Source organism: Amborella trichopoda, chromosome 13 (assembly GCF_054954075.1).
Source record: "Amborella trichopoda isolate Santa Cruz 75 chromosome 13, AtrichopodaSantaCruz75HAP2 v2.0, whole genome shotgun sequence".
NCBI classification, from domain to species: Eukaryota; Viridiplantae; Streptophyta; class Magnoliopsida; order Amborellales; family Amborellaceae; genus Amborella; species Amborella trichopoda.
This window is the reverse complement of record NC_142348.1, coordinates 3,818,970-3,839,238: the sequence shown is the minus strand read 5'-3', so window position 1 is coordinate 3,839,238 and position 20,269 is coordinate 3,818,970. Positions and strand designations below refer to the sequence as shown.

Genomic DNA, 20,269 nt, shown 5'->3' with positions numbered 1-20,269 from the left:
CAGAGGGATTTTAGCTCGTCTTAAGCAGTGGCTAAGACTCATCTGAAAAGTTTTGCATCTTTTTACAAATGGTGATCTTCGTAGTATGAACGAACTTTTCAACCTTATTATTTAAGGTACGCTAAATGGACAAAGTGGAAATTTGATCACATCTAGTTGTGGTGTTTCTTTTGAAATCAAAAGGAGTGTCCAATCCTTTGTACGTGACCACAGAGCAAATTGTCAATGTTTTGAAGTTGAAGACTGGTTACTGATGGTTCATGAAGATCTAGGTTTTATCAACGTCTCCAAGTGCTAGTGTGATATTTGGTTTCTTCAAAGTGAAAGTGATTGATTTTTTAGTGTTCGGACTTGTGTTATGGCCTTCTCTGTGATCACAAGCATTTGGCATGTGAGCTTCTGGTACAGGCATTATGAGATCCTTTCATGGCGAAAGAGTATTAATCTTCAGTGGTTATGATAAGGTCTTGTGATAATTGGAATTTTATTTTTATGGCATGAAGCTTCGAACTGGGGTCTTATAGTTTTTGTTCTGTTTTGGTATTCTATGGGTGGAGTCAGGATTCGAGGGTGGAAGATTGGTAAATTGAGTCTTTCAAAGGAAATATTTGCTTCTGTTATACCTCAGAAGCAGACACAACAGAAATGGAAGTTGCAGAGAAGGACTATTTCAATGTCTTTAATGTGTGGATTATTGCTTTTTATGTTTGCTCTGGTTTCGTTGTTTACAAGTCCCTTGGTTGACCTTGAGAGGAAGCCACATCATTTTGCAAAGCAGAGCCCCTATTTCAAATTGGTAGATATCAGTGAAGATATTCTTTTGCTTGTAGTTGATGACTGAAACAAATTTTACTTTAGCTTAACTAACAAGTTCATTGTATTTATAACTTTACTTTTTAAATTGTTTATTCTTTTTAGGCTGCTTTCACTATCTATGAATTTAGTCCTTCCTAATTATCTTTTATACATGCCGTTAAGTCAAAACCTGGTTTATGTTGATACGAATTGGTGCTTATATGGAAAAGGGGCTACAAAAAAGTTTTTTTTTTTTTTGACTAAAATCATCCTGTATGGTTTGTAGTCATCTACCTCTTCTGTGGTTGCTTTTTTTGTTTCGCTTGTGCCGTCTAATGTTTGATGGGAAAGGTTATTTGATGCCTTCTACTGTGAAACGGAAAACAATGCTTTTGGATATTGTAGCCATACAACATTCATATGGAAACCAATATGTTTTTTTTTTTTTTTTGAGTGTTAAATTTGTTCTTGTTGTGTATGGAATGCTAGGCATCACGTTGTGGCACCTGTTTCCTCCTTCTCTTTATGCATTGCATAGTTTCATATAGCTTAATTTTGAACTTCTTTTCAAGAATGAGAGACTATAACTATGGCTGCTTTTGAACGTCCCCTATCCCAACCTATCTTTACCTGCAATTTTGGGAATCTGTGAAAATAGGTTCTCATTACTCGGTATGAACACCCTTGGCAAAATTATTGTCTTGTGCTGCTTTTGGCAAAACCCGCTATTGGCAGTGTATTTCTGATATGCTGGGTTTCATTCCTGAAAAGTTGCCTGTGAATAGTGGCATGCCAGCTTGGCAAGCCCCCTTCTTCAGGAAACTTTAAGGGAGTGTTATTCCTAACTGAAATCGGGCCTTAATCAATTCCAGAAAGAATTTTAAATAGGATTAATTAGGAGTGGACTTCAGTAGAAACAAGGAGATGGTGGTCTGATCAATTCTTCCCAAAAACAGAGATATGCGTCAAGAACTTGGGAAGGAACTCTAATGAACATGTGTTAAGTGATATACCGCTTAGATAATCAGTGTGCCACCCTGTTTCCCTGGTTGGGTACATATAATATTGAAACTGCTATCATCTTGCATAGCTCAATGGCTCTTTGTAAGAAAATACGCCAATCTCCACGACATTACAAGCTCTGGGTTCACCCACCTAATAACATTTAGTTAGTCGTGTTTGGCAAGCAAAGGCTGCCCTAATTATTGTTGAAATGCCCTGCTAATCCCTTATGAAGAAGTATGGCTAATCTCCATGATGGCATGACTGACTCTCATCTCACATATCTAATATTGTTTCATGAGTCACTGTCATAATAAAGCGCTGTGAGTGGTTAGAGTGAAAGAAGTTTGTGGCTTACAAAGAGAGCGAGCCATAGACATTTGGTTCCATGGAGCATGGTGGCTGAGAGATCCGATGAAGGCATTTTTATCATAACATTCAATAACGTTAACCACAGTAGAAAGTTGAATATTCTTGAAGGAGATATATTTGAGATTAGATGCCATATGTGATTAGTCTCCTTAGGGTGTGTCATGCTTCTTTATATATGACATATCTATGTTTGCGAGCCAATTTCCTTGCTCTAATACCATGCAAACTAGGAGGTCATAAAACCTTCTTTGCATGTGTTTCCCTAAATGAAAAGATGCCTGAAAGATTCTAGGATTACTTATCGTCACTCCATACGATGATGATTGGGCACACCTTTTAAGACCTGAGCAAATTGTCCCTTTCCTAAGTGGCTAGCATGCAAGGAGGATAACAAGATATCATGCACACTGACATGGGTGTTGCTAGAAATGAAAGTGTAACTATTGATCATCAGAGTATTTCTTTGCACAACACCAAAGGTCCATATCATTCCATCCATGATAATTTTGTGATGTCATAGGTTGTGAGGGTGTCATTGCAGTTGTGAGATTCAGTGGTAGATATATGTTGCCATTTCTCTGGTCTCTAACTACGTTGGAAACATGTTAGGGGTATGAGATGCGTGACTAGAAGTGTGCCTTCCCAACATTTTGGGCAAAAGAATCCTTATGATGACTTCTGGTTTATGTACAAGAGCTAAACTGGACCTGAACTCTCCCAACCCCAGACCTCCTAACACCTTCCCCCTCCCCCCACCTCCCAAAAAAAAAAAAAAAAAAAAAGTACACTCTTCATTTTGTTAGAGATACATGTATTGACATATGTGCTGCATTTCAGTTTTAAGTGTATTATTGCTTGTCTGCTTGGAATCAATATATCTTTTAGTTATCGTTTGGATAGCTATTGTCATTTGATTTTTGGTTGATATTTTGCCTTGTATTTTAGATTCGTAGCATGGGTGTGATTTTTTGTTGTTTAATATCATATTGGTTATTTTTACACGACATGGAGTTATACGTTTCTAGAACACCTGGCACATTAGCGGCCCTGGTTTATTTCTTTTTAGTTGGTCTTTCTTACTTGTTTTCAGAATAGGGGCATCTGTGTTGTTTGTTTAGTAGTATTTACATGATAAATGGGGGTATTTATTGTGTTTCTTGTTAAGAAGGCCGAGTTTTGCTGTCTTCCACATTTTGAATGAGAATTCTATGTGAGCGTTGACCGAGGGATACGTTGTTTCATCTTGTGATAAATGTTATTACTTTTATGATCTTAGTATTTTCGATGAAACTAAGCATGTAGTGAGCTGACTGTCTTTGGGCATATTTCAGCAGAAGAAAGCTTTGAAACGTTTAAGGGCAATTTTGCGTAATTCAAGTGGTGTGCCGGTATGACTGAAATATATGAATAAATGAAGGAATTATTACTACTGAGTGCAGCTTTTTTATCACTTCTATTTGGTTTCTTACTTTGTTGAAACTCTGATAGGGTCGCCGTCGAGATGTGTCGATTGATTTATGGAAGTCACATCATTCGGACCTTTTCTATGGTTGCAGTGAGAGAGGCCCTCATTTTTCTTGTAAGCTCTCATCATCACTTGTAGTGTTGTTCACATTGGAAATTGCATGCATGGTCTCCTGAGGTCCTGAATCATTTTCAAATGATTATTGAGAAAAGAATGCTCTCACTTATTTATTGGAAAAAGAAGACTGATGTTACTTTGCATTGGCCTCCATTGATGTAAATTTTTTAGCTTTCTTAAACCGGACTTGGTTAAGGATTATGATGCTGTTGACTGGTTTGTCTTTCTTTCAATAATTGGGAGGTTTTCTGCTTGGAACATGCAAGAAATCACAACTTGTTTTCTGGGTAACTTGCGTCTGCATGTCTTAGGGAACATTTTTGCAATCCAAAGGAAAACCACCACTTTCCAAGTTCCTTTTTGGGTAACTTGTGTCTGCATATTCTTAGGGAACATTCTTGCAGTCCAAAGGACAACCACCATTCTCCAAGTTCAGGACCTTCCAACTGCACTTGAGCCCATCAGGGCTTATATCATCTATATAATGTAGCAAGCACTCTCTAAAAGCAGGGTAAATCTAAGTGGTTTGCTTGTGCCTTGTACTTTAGTGCCTCCAAAATATGTGCCCTTAACCTAATCCCAAGAAAATGGGTTCTTCTATGGGGAACCTTAGTGTGGAGGCAATTTTTCACTTGTTTGGGGCTGATACTTTTGATAAGTGATGCATACAAGTGCATGAAAGGCATGTTGTCATTAATACTCCTTTTGATATTGTTATTATTACCCATGAATAATAAATTAAAGAAACTTGTCATAGATTCTCAAGATATCAAGAATATGAAAAGGCTCAACAGGTGATAAAAATTACAGAATGTAATAAATACATTATAAAAAAAAGAATATAGCAATTATTAAAAAAACAAGAATTTATTGATGCTTTAACTCATATTAAGCCAGCCTTCTAGCCTTTTGGGTGTCTACTTGAAAGATCTAGTAACACCCTTTTGGGAGAACCTTATCTATAAAATTGACTGAAAATCAAATATGAAAAAAACTATAAGAAGGTCACAATGAAAGTGGTCCCCAACATGCATGGGGATCTAATAAGTGGTGGGGCATGCATAATTTGTCAGAGAACATTGATCGGTCTTTATTCAAGATAAGTTTTGCTTTGTTATGATGTTGGATTATGAAGAAGAAGGGGAACTACATATAATGGGATTGGGGCACCTGGATTGTTGGCTAGGGTGTTGACAATTGTGTGTGTGTGTGTATGTATATATATATATATATATATATACACACACATACACACATACACACATACATTGTGCATTAGGCAGGAAGTGGGGATCTTATGGAGGAAGAGCGCTATGATTTGTGAAGTGTTGCTGAACAAAGGTAGTCAACCTTCTTTAAATTGAGAGAAGGATGGGTTTGAAAGATGAGACTTTCAGATGTGGGATGAAACCCACACAATAAGAACTATGGTGCCACACTAAGCTGTAAAGACAAAGCATGATATGATACTTGGAGCGTATAACAGAGATGCTATACTTGATATCTCATGGTATCTTGCAATTTTCTTTTCTTTTTCTTAAGTTTTTAATTGTCAACATGATATGATTTTCTTTGTGTGAATTACTTTTTTTAGATACAACCATGAACTTTTGGTGATACCAGTGTTTTAGAACCCAAAGTTAGGTTTGGGACTCCCCAGGGTCCTGAGGCCGAGTCATGCAAATTGACTTGGTGAGTCTCGATAAGACTCAGTTGTGTCATTGTTAAAAAGGCCTTGAAGACCTGAAAATGGGTAGACTCAGGTTAGTCTTGTGAAAAACCACAAGACTCACCAGTATCCCGAGGCAAGTCAACTTTGGAAAGTCTTGAGTTGACTCGCCTAGTTTTTAAATACTGTTTGTAGTGTTTGTGCTTACATTTGTGGTGCATATACTTGCTATTGATGTTCCCATGCATTATCCTGATAATTGCTTCTAGCTGCTGTTCGTGAGAAGTCGTCAAATGGGTACTTGCTGATTGCAACGAGTGGAGGATTGAACCAACAGAGAACTGGGGTAAGTCTTGAAGTTGTTTATTGCTTTAGATTGCCTGCCTTCTATGTTATGAATGTGTCAGAAGAGGCTAATATGTTCTAGTATAATTTGATGGAATGGAGATGCTTGACTGCTAGAGACACCAATTGTATTAGTTTACGTACGGATATTCACGATATGAAGTTTGGCATGCATGCAAGTGATTTAGATGTGAAAGTTCGAAATTGTTGCCCATGAGCACTCTTCCTTTTCATAGTTTCAAAGAAGTATAATATGCTGATATTCTGGAGCAGCATTCCTAGTGGTAGAGTAGAAGTGACGGTTGTATAGAAATGTTGTGACTTTTCATGTTATTGGCATCATATTGCCTTCTTGTTGATCCTCCAAAAGTGTGGGATGCTCCAAAAGAATGGCTGTTGACTTTGAACATGTTTGGGATGTTCACGACATTCAAGTACTAATGGGTGTGACATTGTGCCGAAGCATTGGCTAACAAGTTCACTTCCTTTATCTCATTTGCTTTACAGCGATGATCTCAGAGGGCATGCTTATAGGGAAAGCATGAGTTGGCTTCATGCCCGAGGGAATGGAACCTAAACCGATATTTTTTTTTCCTTCTTTTGAAAAGGAACTTTGGTCTATGTTTTAAGGGACTTTATGTGTCATGTGATTGGCTTATGCAAAGCAGCATCTGAGTGCATCTTACCATGATCCTGCTATAATTTCAATCCATATTTTATATCATTATAATCTAATGGACTGTGGAAAGCAATAATCCATTGGAGTCCTGCCATCTGACGATGTGGTGGACAGTGATGCAGAGGGTAGGGCCCACCAGAACGGGAGTGACTCCAATGGTGGGTCCCACTCCCTCACTGTCCATTATTCGGTGGTGGGGACCCTAATGGACTGGTTTTCCCTAGTCCATTGGATTATAACATACTTTCCTTATAGTAACATCTAGATCTTTGGATGATTGAAAATCGCCCGTGGTTCCTTTTTAACTTACACTGTAATGCTTTCTCATTGAAAACATCTATACACTTCACTGTTACAGATAACAGATGCAGTAGTTGTTGCTCGAATTTTGAATGCCACCCTTGTGGTACCTGAGCTAGATCACCATTCTTTCTGGAAGGATAACAGGTGTGTTGGGAACATAACTTATCTTACTGACGCCAGTAGTTACTGTCAACTTTTATTATGCATTTTTGTAACAGACTATTTCTTCTTGCAGCAACTTCTTCGACATTTTTGATGTTAATTGGTTTATTTCTTCACTTTCAAAAGATGTTACAATTATCAAAAAGATCCCTGATAAAGTAATGAGATCGATGGAGAGGCCTCCTTACACAATGCGGGTCCCACGGAAATCGACATCTGAATATTATTTGGATCAAGTTCTGCCTATACTCCTAAGAAGACGTGTAAGTATGCCATGCAAGAAATAGTGCTTTAATATAGCCATTATTAGGTTTGAGCCCATGACCTTCATTTTGGGCTTTGTTCCTTCTCTTGAAAGTTTAATTTATAGTACTCTGCTATGCCAATACTTGTACAAACTATTATCAGAATGCTCAAGGGTTCATATAAAATGCGAAACTACTTCTGCAAAGTTTATATTTGCAAGGTATCTAGGTTTGCACTTCTAGCTGGCAAGTATCTACCCTGGGTGTGCTCCCTCTCTGTTTTTAACTCTTTCTGGATGACCTCTGACATGGTGATTAGTTTGAGTGGGACTTCAAAAGATAAGAAACTTATATTCCATAGAGCATCTACCTTGAATGGAGAACTAGGATTCATGTAGCCGACCCCAATTAATTGGAAAAAGGGTAAAACGATGATGATGATGAAATCGTTGGGTGCTATGATGATCGTGATCTTCAACAACAAGATCATGGTCATATAATGTGGTAGCATTTATAGCCAAATGTTTTGCTGCTGTGTTTATTTCTTATTCTCCAGCAACGAAAAAGTTTTGGTTTTTGGTTGGTAGAGTTTTCCACACAGAATGAGATTGAAAAGTAATATGGCTTTTCCCTTCCATATCTATTGTTGAGCTCGGTTAACATTTTGGATGTTTGCAGGTTGTTCAGTTGACTAAATTTGATTATAGGCTTGCAAACAACTTGGACAATGAGCTACAAAAGCTCCGTTGCCGAGTGAATTATCATGCATTGAGATTCACAAAGCCAATCCAGGAATTTGGGCAAGAACTTGTCGAAAGAATGCGAAAGATGAGCCCGCATTACATTGCGGTTCATTTGAGGTAATTTCTATAGCATTGATAATCACAAAAAGGGAAGGATTATAATCCATTGTTGTTAAATTCGATATGGAGCCCTGCTTCAGTTTGGGGATTAAAAGCACTTTGGAGACTCAATTGATTTGGAGGAGGACTTCAGGTTTTATTTTTTTAAATAAAAAATGTAAAAAACTCTCATAAGAATGAAAAATCATAAAATTATAAAAAAATTGAGAAAGGTTTTAGAAGTTCAAGAAAATAAGAAAAATAAATATTCTTTTTCAACAAAGCCATTGCATCATCCATGTTTGTACACTGGTCGCATTATTAATGGGAGAAAAGAGATAGAAGCTCTCTAGATTTGAAGATTTAACATATGTGAATATTGGCTTGGAATAAAATATTTGATTGATTTAAATTATTTGAACTTTTTCTTACGATAAGTAACGTTAAAAATGTTTAGAATCTCTCATTTAACTACAAACTAGGAGATATCATTAGAGGGATAGTGAAACTTCTGATGAGAAATAGAAAGTAAGGACAAAGAAAAAACTATTGAGATTGTTGAAATTTAAAACAAAAATTGAAGCACAGTAGTGCTTTGGTCTTACTGAGGTTGCTTTCAGTTGGAGTAAGATACCAAAGGCTTCAGCCTCCTTGGCTGGGCCGAAGTGAGTGAATTCAACAATGCCGCTGTAATCTAATGGAGCAATGGCATGGTCATGGTCCATTAGAGTAGATTCATCACTGTCCACTGGAATTAGGGCAGGTGATGAAAAATGTATGGAGTCATGGGTCAACTGAAACAGGACATTATGGTGGTCTGGCTCTCTCCATGACTTCCATCATTTCCATAGTTGATTGAGTAATAGCATGCTCTCTTAAGAAAAATGAGCAAGTGATATGCTAGAAATGAAGCTTTTGATAGTCAGTTTTGCTTGTTTCTCGTCATGATGCTCCTCTTCCTTATAGCTATTAGAATAGCCCTTCTTTTTCGAGAACTTACACAGCCCAACCATTCTTCAATTAAATCCCTATTAGTTGGAGTTATAGGTACACCTTATTTTATTTGTTGGTAGGCATTATTGTTACAGATAACTTCCTATGAGTTGGGAAACATTTAACATGCTAACAGTTTTAAGATTGCGGCAACACTTTCAGTATATGTTATTTTCAATTGTCAATATAAATCTTAGCATTCTTTTTAGCACAGTTATTTGCCTTGTTTATAAATTGTCAGACTGTTCCTTATTCATGTGTCACTAAAGCAGGTTTGAACCTGATATGCTTGCATTCTCTGGATGCTACTATGGCTGGGGTGACAAGGAAAAGCAGGAGCTGGGAGAGATAAGGAAGCGCTGGGCAACATTACCCGTAAGATTATTGGTCATGTTTTTTCAATTGAAGAGTTCCCTATTTTCCATATTGCTTCCTTTACTTGGATTCCTTCAAATAGAAAATCAAATTCCTTCAAGAGCCACCACTCCTGTTCATGGGAGAAATTTCAGATAAGATATTGGGATGGCTTTGTCCCTCCTCTTTTTGTTTTCTTTTTCTTTTCAATGCCAGAAAAGCAAAAAAAAAAAACATTTTCCCCCCATTCTTCCATATTAGTTTCTTGAATAGCACATCCCTTCAAAGAAAAAGCTTAATATTTTATCTTGTGAAACACTAACAAGCTTAAGATTTTATCTTGTGAAGCACTAGCTTAAAATTGATTTGTTTTGTGTGTGCACGCATGTGTGTGTCTGGAGGGAGGGAGGGAATGCAACTAACTTAAAAATTGACTGTTTTTTGTGTGTGAATGTGTGTGAGAGAGAGGGAGGGCAACTAACTTAAAATTTACTGTTTTTTGTGGGTAAATTTGTGTGTGTGTGTGTTGGGGGGGGGGGGGGGGGCGGGGGGAGAGGGAGGGAGGGATGAGGGAGGGAGTTTTATCCCAAAAGAAAGAAGAAGGGCTGGGGGGGGGCGGGGCGGGGGGAGAGGGAGGGAGGGATGTGGGAGGGAGTTTTATCCCAAAGAAAGAAGAAGGGCTTGGGGGGGGGGGGCGGGGTGGGGTGGGGTTTGTTTTGGGTTGGGGTTGGGAGGGGCAACTAAATTAAAAATTGATTGATTTTGTGTGTAGATGTGCGTGGATTGGAGGAAGGGAGTTCTATAATTTTCTATAATGTTACATGAGCGAGGGAGGGAGGGAGTTTTATCATTTTCCATAATGTTACATGTATGATGCAGGATTTGAGTCCTGAGGGGGAGGTGAGGCGAGGAAAGTGTCCTCTGACCCCTCATGAGGTTGGTCTAATGTTGAGAGCTTTGGGCTTTGGCAACGACTCCTATTTGTATGTGGCCTCCGGTGAAATATACAGAGGAGAAGAGACATTGAGACCTCTTCGTGACCTCTTTCCTAACTTCTACACCAAGGAGACCCTGGCTGCTGATCAAGAGATTGCTTCCCTCCTGCCCTTTTCCTCACGCCTAGCTGCCATTGATTACATAGTTTGTGATGAGAGCGATGTCTTTGTCACTAACAACAATGGCAACATGGCCAAGATTTTGGCTGGTCGAAGGTACTCTATTGAAACTTAAGATTCTGTTCATGTTTCTTGGGGTGATTATATGAAAATTTATTTGGGTTTCTGGTTGTTGCTTTTGATAGAGGGAGCAAAAATATCATTTTGCCATATCTTAAATGCCTCAAGGGACGCAACAGTGTGTTACAATATTCAGTAACTTTCAAAACCATGCCACATATTTTTGTGATTGTTAAGCTTGATTATCTTAGTTTGAAATTGTGTTTCCTTCTCTCCAGGTTCTCCAGGTTGTGTTGGTCTAGATCTTCCCCATGGACCCGGTGGGTTAGGTCTAGTGTGGAACTACTCGGGTGGGGTTGGGTCCAGGTCAGAGTTGACCGGACCTATATCTATATATATATATATATAGTGCAAACCCAATACAACACCTGTTAGGAGGTGTGAGTTGGTGCAAGTAGAACGCTCAAAAGGGACAAGGTGTAGGCCCAAAATGATATGGTTAAAAATCCCTCACCGAGGGTATGGCCCTTGATAGAGTAGAATGGCAGACTAGGATTCGTGTAGCTGACCCCAAATAGTTGAGAAAAGGCTCTGATAATCTGATTATATATATACATACCCTTGAAATATTCATATGGGTAATTTGGTCAATTTTATTTTTGGAATTATTTTTTATATTTGATTTAGGTGCGTCTTATTGAGGCGCACACACCCACAAAACTTTAGGTTAATCTGATTTCTAAAAAACATATTAATATTAAAAAACTATCAGACAATATGACCATCTGACGGACTTTGGATTGTGGAGCCATGAGTGAAATACTTTAGAAGTTGACTCATAAGTGTTTTTTGAAAATCACATAAACGTTTTATATATTATGTACACAAATAAAATCACATAAACATTTTATATATTATGTATAATAGACAATTTGAGACCCGGATCTGACCCGTTAGGGTCCACATAATTTGGACCTTATCCTGGTTTGGGTCTTACATGGACCTTGACGAGTCGGAATTGATCCTACCCAGACCTGACTTGTTTACAGCCCAAGCCAAGAGCTATAACTTGTCTATGATTGTTGGGATGCATATATTGAATATTAGTACTCTAGACTTTGATTGAACCTTGCTTGAACTAGGTTTAAATTATCTAGCATGAGCCCAATGATTAATGAACCCCTCCCCCCTTCTCCTATGATAGTACAAGGAGAATGAACTTGGAAACACAATACATACCTATAACGATTTTCCTTCTCTAATCTCCTTACTGGTCTCCTCAAGATTTAGAAAACACTGGTAGATACCAGTTTCTTTAGAATCCTAGCTGATTTAGGTAGCTTCCTGGGAGATAATAATTTAGTTGGAAGCTTAAGTTGCACAATGCATACAACCAGAGGGCAGAACCCGAAAAAACCAAAAAGAATAAAGAGGACATAGTTTAAGGTTACAATGGAGATGAAGAGAGTCACCAATCAAGTTAGTGTCCTAGTCTTACTCTTTCATTACTTGGTAGTGGGAAACAAGATGTTCGTTCCCTTGTAAATATCCTTCATGATCACTTATTACTCTCTAGGAATGTCATTCTACAGGCCCACCGGATGATGTGAATATTGTGAAGTGAATTGGCTTCCATAATTGCAAGGCCTCAGAAAAACTCAAAGAAGCTGTGGGCCCAGACTTAATAGCTCTTACGATTTAGCTCATGGAGCCCCAGTTCTGATGTTGTGGCATTAGAACAACCAGCCAGCTTCCATTTAATTGATTGGCCTTCTTTTCCAAAACCAACGGACTTATCCTGCAAGGTCCCCCTACTTCTATTTTCTTATACCTAAAAGATAGCCAAGGGAGATGTGGGCATTGTTTGACAGTACATAACACAGGACCTATGACCTACAAGACCTACTGGGGCGTGGCCCATGAGACTTTGGATGATTTTTATTTTTTTCAACAAGTTGTCTTTGGACCAGTTTAGGAATAAACCTTGGTGGGGGAGAAGTTGAGGGACAGTAATAGTAGTATTAGTAATGATAACAATAAAAATGTAAATCTCTTTCCCTTGCATTAATGCAGAGAAAAGATTGTGTTTGTGACATGCTAAATAAAGATGCCCTTTTATGTACATATAAATCATAAATGATCTCTACAAAAAAACATGTTTTTTAAAATGCAGGAGATATATGGGGCACAAGAGGACCATTCGACCAAATGCAAAGAAACTAAGCTCCTTGTTCAAGGGCCGAGAAGAGATGGGGTGGGAGACCTTCGCAAAGAAGGTAAAGGCTTGTCAAAGGGGCTTCATGGGTGATCCTCATGAGATGAGGCCTGGTCGTGGCGAATTCCATGAATACCCTTCCTCATGCATTTGTGCAAAGGAGACAAGGGGTCCGCCTCCTCCAGGTCCCATAAATGGAGGCAAAAGTGTCATGCGGGAGAGCGAGATAAATGATGGGGAGGAAGCCGAGGAAAAGGTTGTTTCTATTGAAGAAGAGGAGGGAGAAGAGCTGCTTTTAGAATGATGGTTTTTCAGTTGAGAAAGGGGTAATGGAGAAAGAAGTGTACATAACACATGAGTGGTGGGATGTGATGTCTGCATCTTTGTAGTAAAGGGCCTGTGAGGTGCGGTTGCTCTCTCTCTCTCTCTCTCTCTCTCTCTCTGTGAAAAGGCTGAGGTGCAATTGGGTCATCTGTTATTTGTATCTTAGGGAGATGATTGAATCCATTTGCACATTGTTCGGTCATGACAAACAGCCTCTTGGTTTGTTGGTCTCCCTCTGATGTTGCCCAAATATATGGTTATGGCTCTCTCTCTTTCTCTCTCTCTCTCTTGTGGGAGTACCGAGCCATTTATGAGCCATTCTCTTCCTTTATTTTTTCTTGGGGGGAGATATGATCTTAGTCCTTTTGGGTGACTCTCTCTCTTGAGGGCTTGTTACATTTCACTGAATGCTTACTTTGTAAGCCTGAGAGAAACATTAACATTTATTTTGTAATGCTGAATTGTTTGCGTAAAAGCTTTGTTTAGGGTTTCAATTGTGATAATCTTTTCCTGTAATTGAGTTTCAATTTGGAGAGAGAGAGAGAGAGGGAGAGAGGGGCAGGCTAATCAACATTGATGAGAGAGAGAGAGAGAGAAAGAGAGAGAGAGGGGGGGGGGGCTAATCTCTATTGATTATAGCACACATGTACACATTATTGTTCTACTGTATATATTCTAAGAAATGCATGTTTGCTATTAATTTAGGCAACTGTATGCAAGAGCTCTTTCTGAAATGAGGTCATTTGTAGTTGCGTCCATCTTTGCCCGAGAGAACCCATCAATTTCCAATCCTAGCATCAATTAGAAGGAAATTAAAAAATTTAGAATATAAGTTCCTTAAAATTTTACGACTAAGGAGATAGACAGTAGAAGATATTGTGGGAACTCAATATAATGCAAGGATGCCTATTCAGTTTTCTGTAAAAGTATGCAATAATGTTGTCTATCTTTTGTACAATTATGGGCGTTAATTGGGTCGGATCTCGGGTGCAATATAATTAGGGTCCAGATCATTGGACTCGGTTTCCAAATTTAGATTAGAGAAAATAATTTATTTAAGTGATAAGAAAAATAAATATTGTTACAAATATTTTCTAATATACCAATATTGTTCTATATGCGCACATGTATATGCAAATATTGGAATGGTCCGGGCCAGGTTGGCATAGACCCGGTCAATTTGACCCCATAGGGTCCAAGATGGACTTAGACCTAACCGAGGTCAGGTCCAAGTCATTTGGACGTGGATCTAACCAGTTGTGTCTAATATTTGCTCTAGACTCAGATCCGTGTTGATGTAATTACCACCCCTAAATACAAAAATGTCAATCACTTATATGACAGCCAAATGTGAAGTTGCGCAGCTGGGGGGGGGGGGGGGGGGTGACATTAAGCGTCTGATGTCCTAAAAATCCTGAATTTTATGGTACATTACTTGTCGTTTGATTTCACATTTGATGGGCAGGGATGATTTTGACCTTGCATCAAGGGTAAACTTAAGGGTAAATATCTTGGAATGTACACTTTTTTTGTTTTCTGGTACCAAATGAATTACCACTAAATACTACTAAGGGAATAAAACATAGATGGCCAGCAACATGGCCCTATTGTGTTATGATTTTGATCAAAGTGATGAAAATATTCTCCATTAAAACCTCCTCAATATAAACCAGATGGTCACAGTTGGTTGTATAATCAATAGTATTAGTTGCATTAGAAAAGTAGCAAAATGGCTTGTTAAGGTATACTTAATTTTTTGTTTTTTTGGTTGGGTAGCTCAGTTGTTATGAAAGAAACTTGAGATATAGTCTTGAGTTACGCTCTCAATGAAGGTAAGCAGGTGTTTTCTATTTTCTTGAAAAACAGTCACTTTATGCATTTAGGAAAATAAAATGAGCATATGGGGCCAATTTGAAGAGGGAAGAGAAGAAGGAAAAAAAATGAGAATATCATACCTTGAACAATTGACCACTCTCCTCCATTACAAGTAACTGGAAATGAATAAATCAGACTAGCAGGAATCCCATAAGACCCATCAGAATACACCCCCATGGATACCCATGTATCCTAAAAGTAAAAAAGAAATGAATAATATTATTTAATCAAATGAAAGTAATTGTATTCATTGAGGAAAAACTACAGTGGAAAAGTAACACCACACCTTCGGGGTGCCAAGGATCCAATCGCGTATGTGATCACAAACAGCACTAGCTTCGGAAAATGCACTCACGAGCTTGCGGGCCTTGATGATCGTGGCTCCTGGTTGTTGCATGGTGGTGATGAACTCACCCTTTAGCCTATTATGAAATCAACACACATGATCCTATGAATTCTAAATGTACATATATGAATATATACGTCTCTCTCTGTCCGTCTGTGCTTATGCCTGTCCATACATACATAAATAGGCACATACATAAATCATAAATGCATACCATTGATCATTTGATACAAGCTCTCTAACAGGTCTCTCTCCCGTAGCGGTGGTCACTGTTGCATGGTTGGCATCAGGATATTGTGAAGAGGAGTGGTTTCCCCATATGATGACATTCTTCACATCACTAACATGCACGTATAACCTTTGGGCGATTTGGCCGAGAACTCGATTGTGTTCTAGGCGTGTGAGGCATGTGACGTTCTTCTCTGCGATGGATGGTGCAAACTCTTTGAAGATGAGTGCATTAGTGTTTGCTGGATTAGCCACAACAAGCACCTGATCATGTAACAAAAACAGGTTAGATCAAATCTTGAAAAATAGAAGTGATCACCACTAAAATATAACAGAAATTCAATGATCAAGTACAGAACTCATCTCTCTCTCTCTCTCTCTCTCTCTCTCGCTCTCTTTGAATACACATAAAAAACTTAGAATATCATGAGAGTTATCATTATGTATTTGCTCATTTATTAGTTGGGGAATGTTTTTGTTTCTCTAAATTATTGAATTAAATCATCCTGCAATTCTGAAATGTTGATCAAAGACTACATATTCATGGACACCTTCTTCTAGGAAGCTAGTGTTTACATAACATTCGAAAGAATGAGAACGTGTTTTTACTTTTGGAAGATGATACATGAGCTGACTGACCTAAAGCAGAATATAGGCTTCACAATGAAGATTAAAGGAGAACGGACTAAACAGATGGATAAGAGGGGCAAACTCATTTTACGCCAAAATTTTTGTGCTAACTTGAATTTTTTTTGAGTCCTATGAGTCCTGGTGAGTAAAGGTCCAATGGATCCTTTTTTTTTTTTGGGTAGATTGATCCAGTGGATCCTTCTCCAAAATCTTAATTTTATTAATGGGACTACCTGTTTCCTCTCATTTCCCTTTTTCTTTGTCTTTTTTGAATGCTAACTTGGGACCTCAATATGAATGGAACTCTAAACGTCCCCCGCCATCATTCTGACCACCCAAGCCTAGAAACCATTCCTTGACCATTTATCTTTTTCTCCTTCTATCTTAGCTGTCTGCTGCATTCTGTGCTATCGGCCAGCAGCTCGTACAATGATTTAACTTTTCTATTTGAGGGTTCACAAGCCTCACAACATGTGAGTGCTAGCAGAACTAATACGCTCGATAAAAAAGATTAATTTGAGGTTATTTTCACAATCAAAGCGTATGAATCTATTAATGAGTCGTCAGAATCCACTAACGATCACCTTGCAATTTGGGGCAGCATGCTTTTCTATTGCAGATGCTTGAGCCGTGTGAAGGGACACATTTTTGGAAATCATTTCTCTCCTATCCATTCCATCCTTCCTGAGGAAACCCCAAAGCATCACCACTATATTTACATCAGTGCAAGCCCTAAAAAGATCTGAAGTAGCAACAACACCTGTAAAATTCCAAGTAACTAACTCATGAGAAAATGCTTGAGAAATGCATGGAAAAAGATTATGCAGGCTTAATGGGTTATATAAAATTGAATTCATCTAGGTGACCTCAAATTTTGCACACATGTAGATCTCATCTACATGATCGAAATTAAAAAGAGAAAAAAAAAGAAAAAGACTCACAAAAGAACTTGGGGAAAAGTGTCCGCCACTTTTTATGGGTGCAAGTTCTTCATTTGGTGACTGTTGGATCTAGGCTTTCAAGAACTCGAAATCAATTTTTTTCTTGATGTCATCTATTTTCCAAATTGAATTGTGAAAATATTCAGCCCAAAAGTATCCCTCGGGCTATGTGTTTAGAGGTGGGATTGTACAGTAGCTAAGAGCTCATTAACTTCTACATATTGTATGCACTTCGTATATTTGTACTAATTTCACATGTATTACAAAGGGTGAGTACCTTCTCAAACCCCTTTCTAACTCGGTGAATTATGAAACATCAATTTGGAATGGTCTAATATGTAGACAAGGGGGATAACTCTTTCACCTTAGTACTGTGCATAGAAACAGTGTTTTCAGTATCCACTGTTCCCTGCTTAGATACTTGGGGAACAACTAAACTAATTGTGTTCACTCCCCATATTAATCTTAACCTTGGGAAATTTTGGACCATGCATTAATTTATTTCCAATCCGTACGTAATTTTTCCTTGTAAGAAACTACATGATGTTACAATAAAAGAGTCCATGACAAAACTTGATGTTTTTGATAGGACATGAAGAAAAATATGGACCTTTGAGGAGTGGAAATGCAGCATCAACCAATTCCATTCTCAATGCATCTAAGACTTCTATAGTTTGAGGATTGTCAAGCAAATGAAGGATCACAGGTTGATCAGGGCCTAGCATTGCCCCTCTGGCTATCATTGGGACAAGGGCATGACCTGTTTGTCCTGCAAATCCATATAACTAAATGGATGTTTAATACTCATCAACATTTAACCAGAATCAGCCTCTCTCTCTCTCTCTCTCTCACACACACACACACAAACACAAGCCATCATTCACATGCCTGCAGCACCAGTCACCAAAACTCGAATAGCTTGCTTTGGAGAAATGGTTAAACTTGTTGGAAACCTCAAAGCATTTGGAAGGAGAGTCGATGGCAACAAGTAGGATCTAAGCCTCTGTGATCTAAAAAGGATATTAGCCATTACCAGGAGTGGACTCAGCCGAATTTCAAACACTGAGTTGATCAGAGATCAAACAGCTCAATTTATTTCCTCAGTTTAGCGGCACGATGGTTGGATTCTTAACTGCTCAAAGGAGATGGAAAGGTGGGGTCTTTAACTTCAGAGAGAGAGAGAGAGAGAACCACAACCCAAGTCATTCTGATTCAAAGACTAGTCTTGAGGAATACGGATTCTTTGCTTCCTTGTAAGAAAGGCATATCTGTTGTGCAAATCCGGGGAGAGAGAGAGAGAGAGAGAGAGAGAGAGTCACATTCCAAGTCATTCAGAGTAGAATGTTCTCTCTGAGCCCGGCAATCTCAAGAGAAGTAATCAGTTGATGAATGTAGTCTGCATGCACAATCTCTCTCTCTCTGTCTCTCACATATAGAAACAAGTCTCTAATTTGTCAACAACAGTAGAATTTGCATATACAGTCCCTTTCTGTGGTTCAGTCTATTTCTGTTGTTCACTTTAGGGTCTTTTAAAGCCTAAACATCTGAGATGATCTTCAGACAGCAGTCTTTAACAATGTGAGAATCACCAGAAACGGGGAGTAGAAGATAACTCCAAACTATGCAACTGTGGCAAAAATCATATTTCATCTGATGGAGGGAACCAATGCTTTGCCGAACCAAAGCCTCTGTCAATGGTGGCCAGAACTCATGGAGACAAGGCTCAAGATTTCTTCTCAAATGTGATGCTGATCTTTGGGAAGAGAGGTCTATTTCTTATGTCACCTTGTTGGAATGCTTTCGCTCCAAAACACAGGGTAATCTCTAAACTATGATCATCATTTCACCTGTGAACCTTGGCTAGTCAATTAACCTATAATTTCAAGGAATTTTCTACTTGGTGAAAAATCACCAACAATTTGACTGTTGTTTTGGTTGGACCCCGAGTCATGGGATGCTCCTACTGTGTTTGAAGCATTAGCACCTTCGGCACAAAGTTTCTGTGAATAATGGAGTTTGGACAAGTATTCACTTGAGATGAAACTGAGCGGACTAAAACACTCATTCGAGAATTATTTTCCGGAGTTTGGACAAGTATTTACTTGAGATGAAACTAAGCAGACTAAAACATTCGTTAGAGAATTATTTTCAGAGATGGAACTTTCTTGGGAATACTTTGGCCAAATATGATTTTCCTTTTGGCTGGAAACGTCAGGGATAGTTGTGAACCCTGTGAATCAAATTTGACAAAAACAGTTGAGAAGTAGGGAAGAATCTATCTTTGACCAAAAATTGTGCGCAAAGCTTTCTGGGACAGTATTTCCCTCCTTTGTTTATCTTTCTCTATATTGAAAAGCTAATTCTTCAATCCAATTTGAGGTCTCATAAATCTTAAATTCATTGTTCAAGTGGGAGCATGTGAAAGGATGAAACATACCAGTTTTCAGAGAAATGAAAATGCAGAGTAGCAATGAGTAGTTAAGCCAACCATTGCCAAAACGAGGGGTTCAACACTTCCCACTTTAACTGCGGTGAAAAATTGTGGAAGATCGATTGAATGGGTGCTAATGAGTTTAGGCTGGAAACATGAAAGACAACCAGTTTAAAGTTTGAAACAGTAAACTCAGTAGCTCTGGTTAATCTTGTAAGTTGATCTGACACATGAAGTCCGCATTTTTTCGGTCCATTGTAGTTTGGAACTAGAGCTCTCCGAAGTCTGAACTTGTTTTGAAACACCACCCAGTCTGTCTCATATATAAACAACTATAGTGTCATCATCATCATGAGAGCTTTTTCCCAACTATAGGCTAATGTGGATTCAAGATTCATAAAAAGTTTGGGAAAAGTATTATATTGGCTTCCTACCTAACACAACCCACCTCTTTTAACTTGGCTTGAGACGGGTTACCAGAAAGTTTCAGTTCCTCACTGTTCTTAAACCACGATAGTGTAGAACTTACAGTTCACAAGTTTTGTAGTAGAGAGATTAATTGAGTCAACCTTTATCAGGAGAGAGAGATCATCAAGGGAAACTTCATTCATTGTAAAAATCATCATTACAATATTTTCCTCCAAAGAAAAAGGAGAAGAAAAAGAGAGATAGGCACATCAACAAAGCTTTATTTTCTTACTTTATTTTCTGCTTTCAAAAGTATCTCTTCTTAAAGGGGAAAACTTGAGAGAGATGGGGAG

At 38.4% G+C, this 20,269-nt stretch overlaps 2 protein-coding genes across 4 annotated transcripts; one reads left to right on the top strand and one right to left on the bottom strand.

Moving 5' to 3' along the window:
- The first annotated feature begins 450 nt into the window (after positions 1-450).
- LOC18428842 (O-fucosyltransferase family protein) lies at positions 451-13,551 on the top strand. 2 transcript variants are annotated; one of them, XM_020663991.2, is made up of 10 exons: positions 451-796; positions 3,504-3,557; positions 3,658-3,748; positions 5,690-5,766; positions 6,803-6,891; positions 6,983-7,172; positions 7,833-8,014; positions 9,262-9,364; positions 10,223-10,554; positions 12,692-13,551. In XM_020663991.2, exons 1-10 carry the CDS (start codon positions 548-550, stop codon positions 13,035-13,037), a joined length of 1,713 nt encoding a protein of 570 aa, XP_020519650.1. In that variant the 5' UTR covers positions 451-547; the 3' UTR covers positions 13,038-13,551. The 2 variants fall into 2 exon arrangements, with proteins under 2 accessions (XP_020519650.1, XP_011621383.1); XM_011623081.3 differs by having other exon boundaries at positions 3,501-3,557.
- Positions 13,552-13,668: 117 nt separating this feature from the next.
- LOC18428843 (malate dehydrogenase, cytoplasmic) lies at positions 13,669-18,118 on the bottom strand. 2 transcript variants are annotated; one of them, XM_011623097.3, is made up of 7 exons: positions 17,966-18,118; positions 17,688-17,846; positions 16,721-16,896; positions 15,493-15,770; positions 15,219-15,354; positions 15,013-15,124; positions 13,669-13,848 (listed from the first exon to the last, which is right to left on the bottom strand). In XM_011623097.3, exons 1-7 carry the CDS (start codon positions 18,105-18,107, stop codon positions 13,754-13,756), a joined length of 1,098 nt encoding a protein of 365 aa, XP_011621399.2. In that variant the 5' UTR covers positions 18,108-18,118; the 3' UTR covers positions 13,669-13,753. The 2 variants fall into 2 exon arrangements, with proteins under 2 accessions (XP_011621399.2, XP_088712456.1); XM_088856330.1 differs by lacking the exons at positions 17,688-17,846; positions 17,966-18,118 and adding an exon at positions 17,078-17,289.
- Between the last annotated feature and the right edge of the window lie 2,151 nt (positions 18,119-20,269).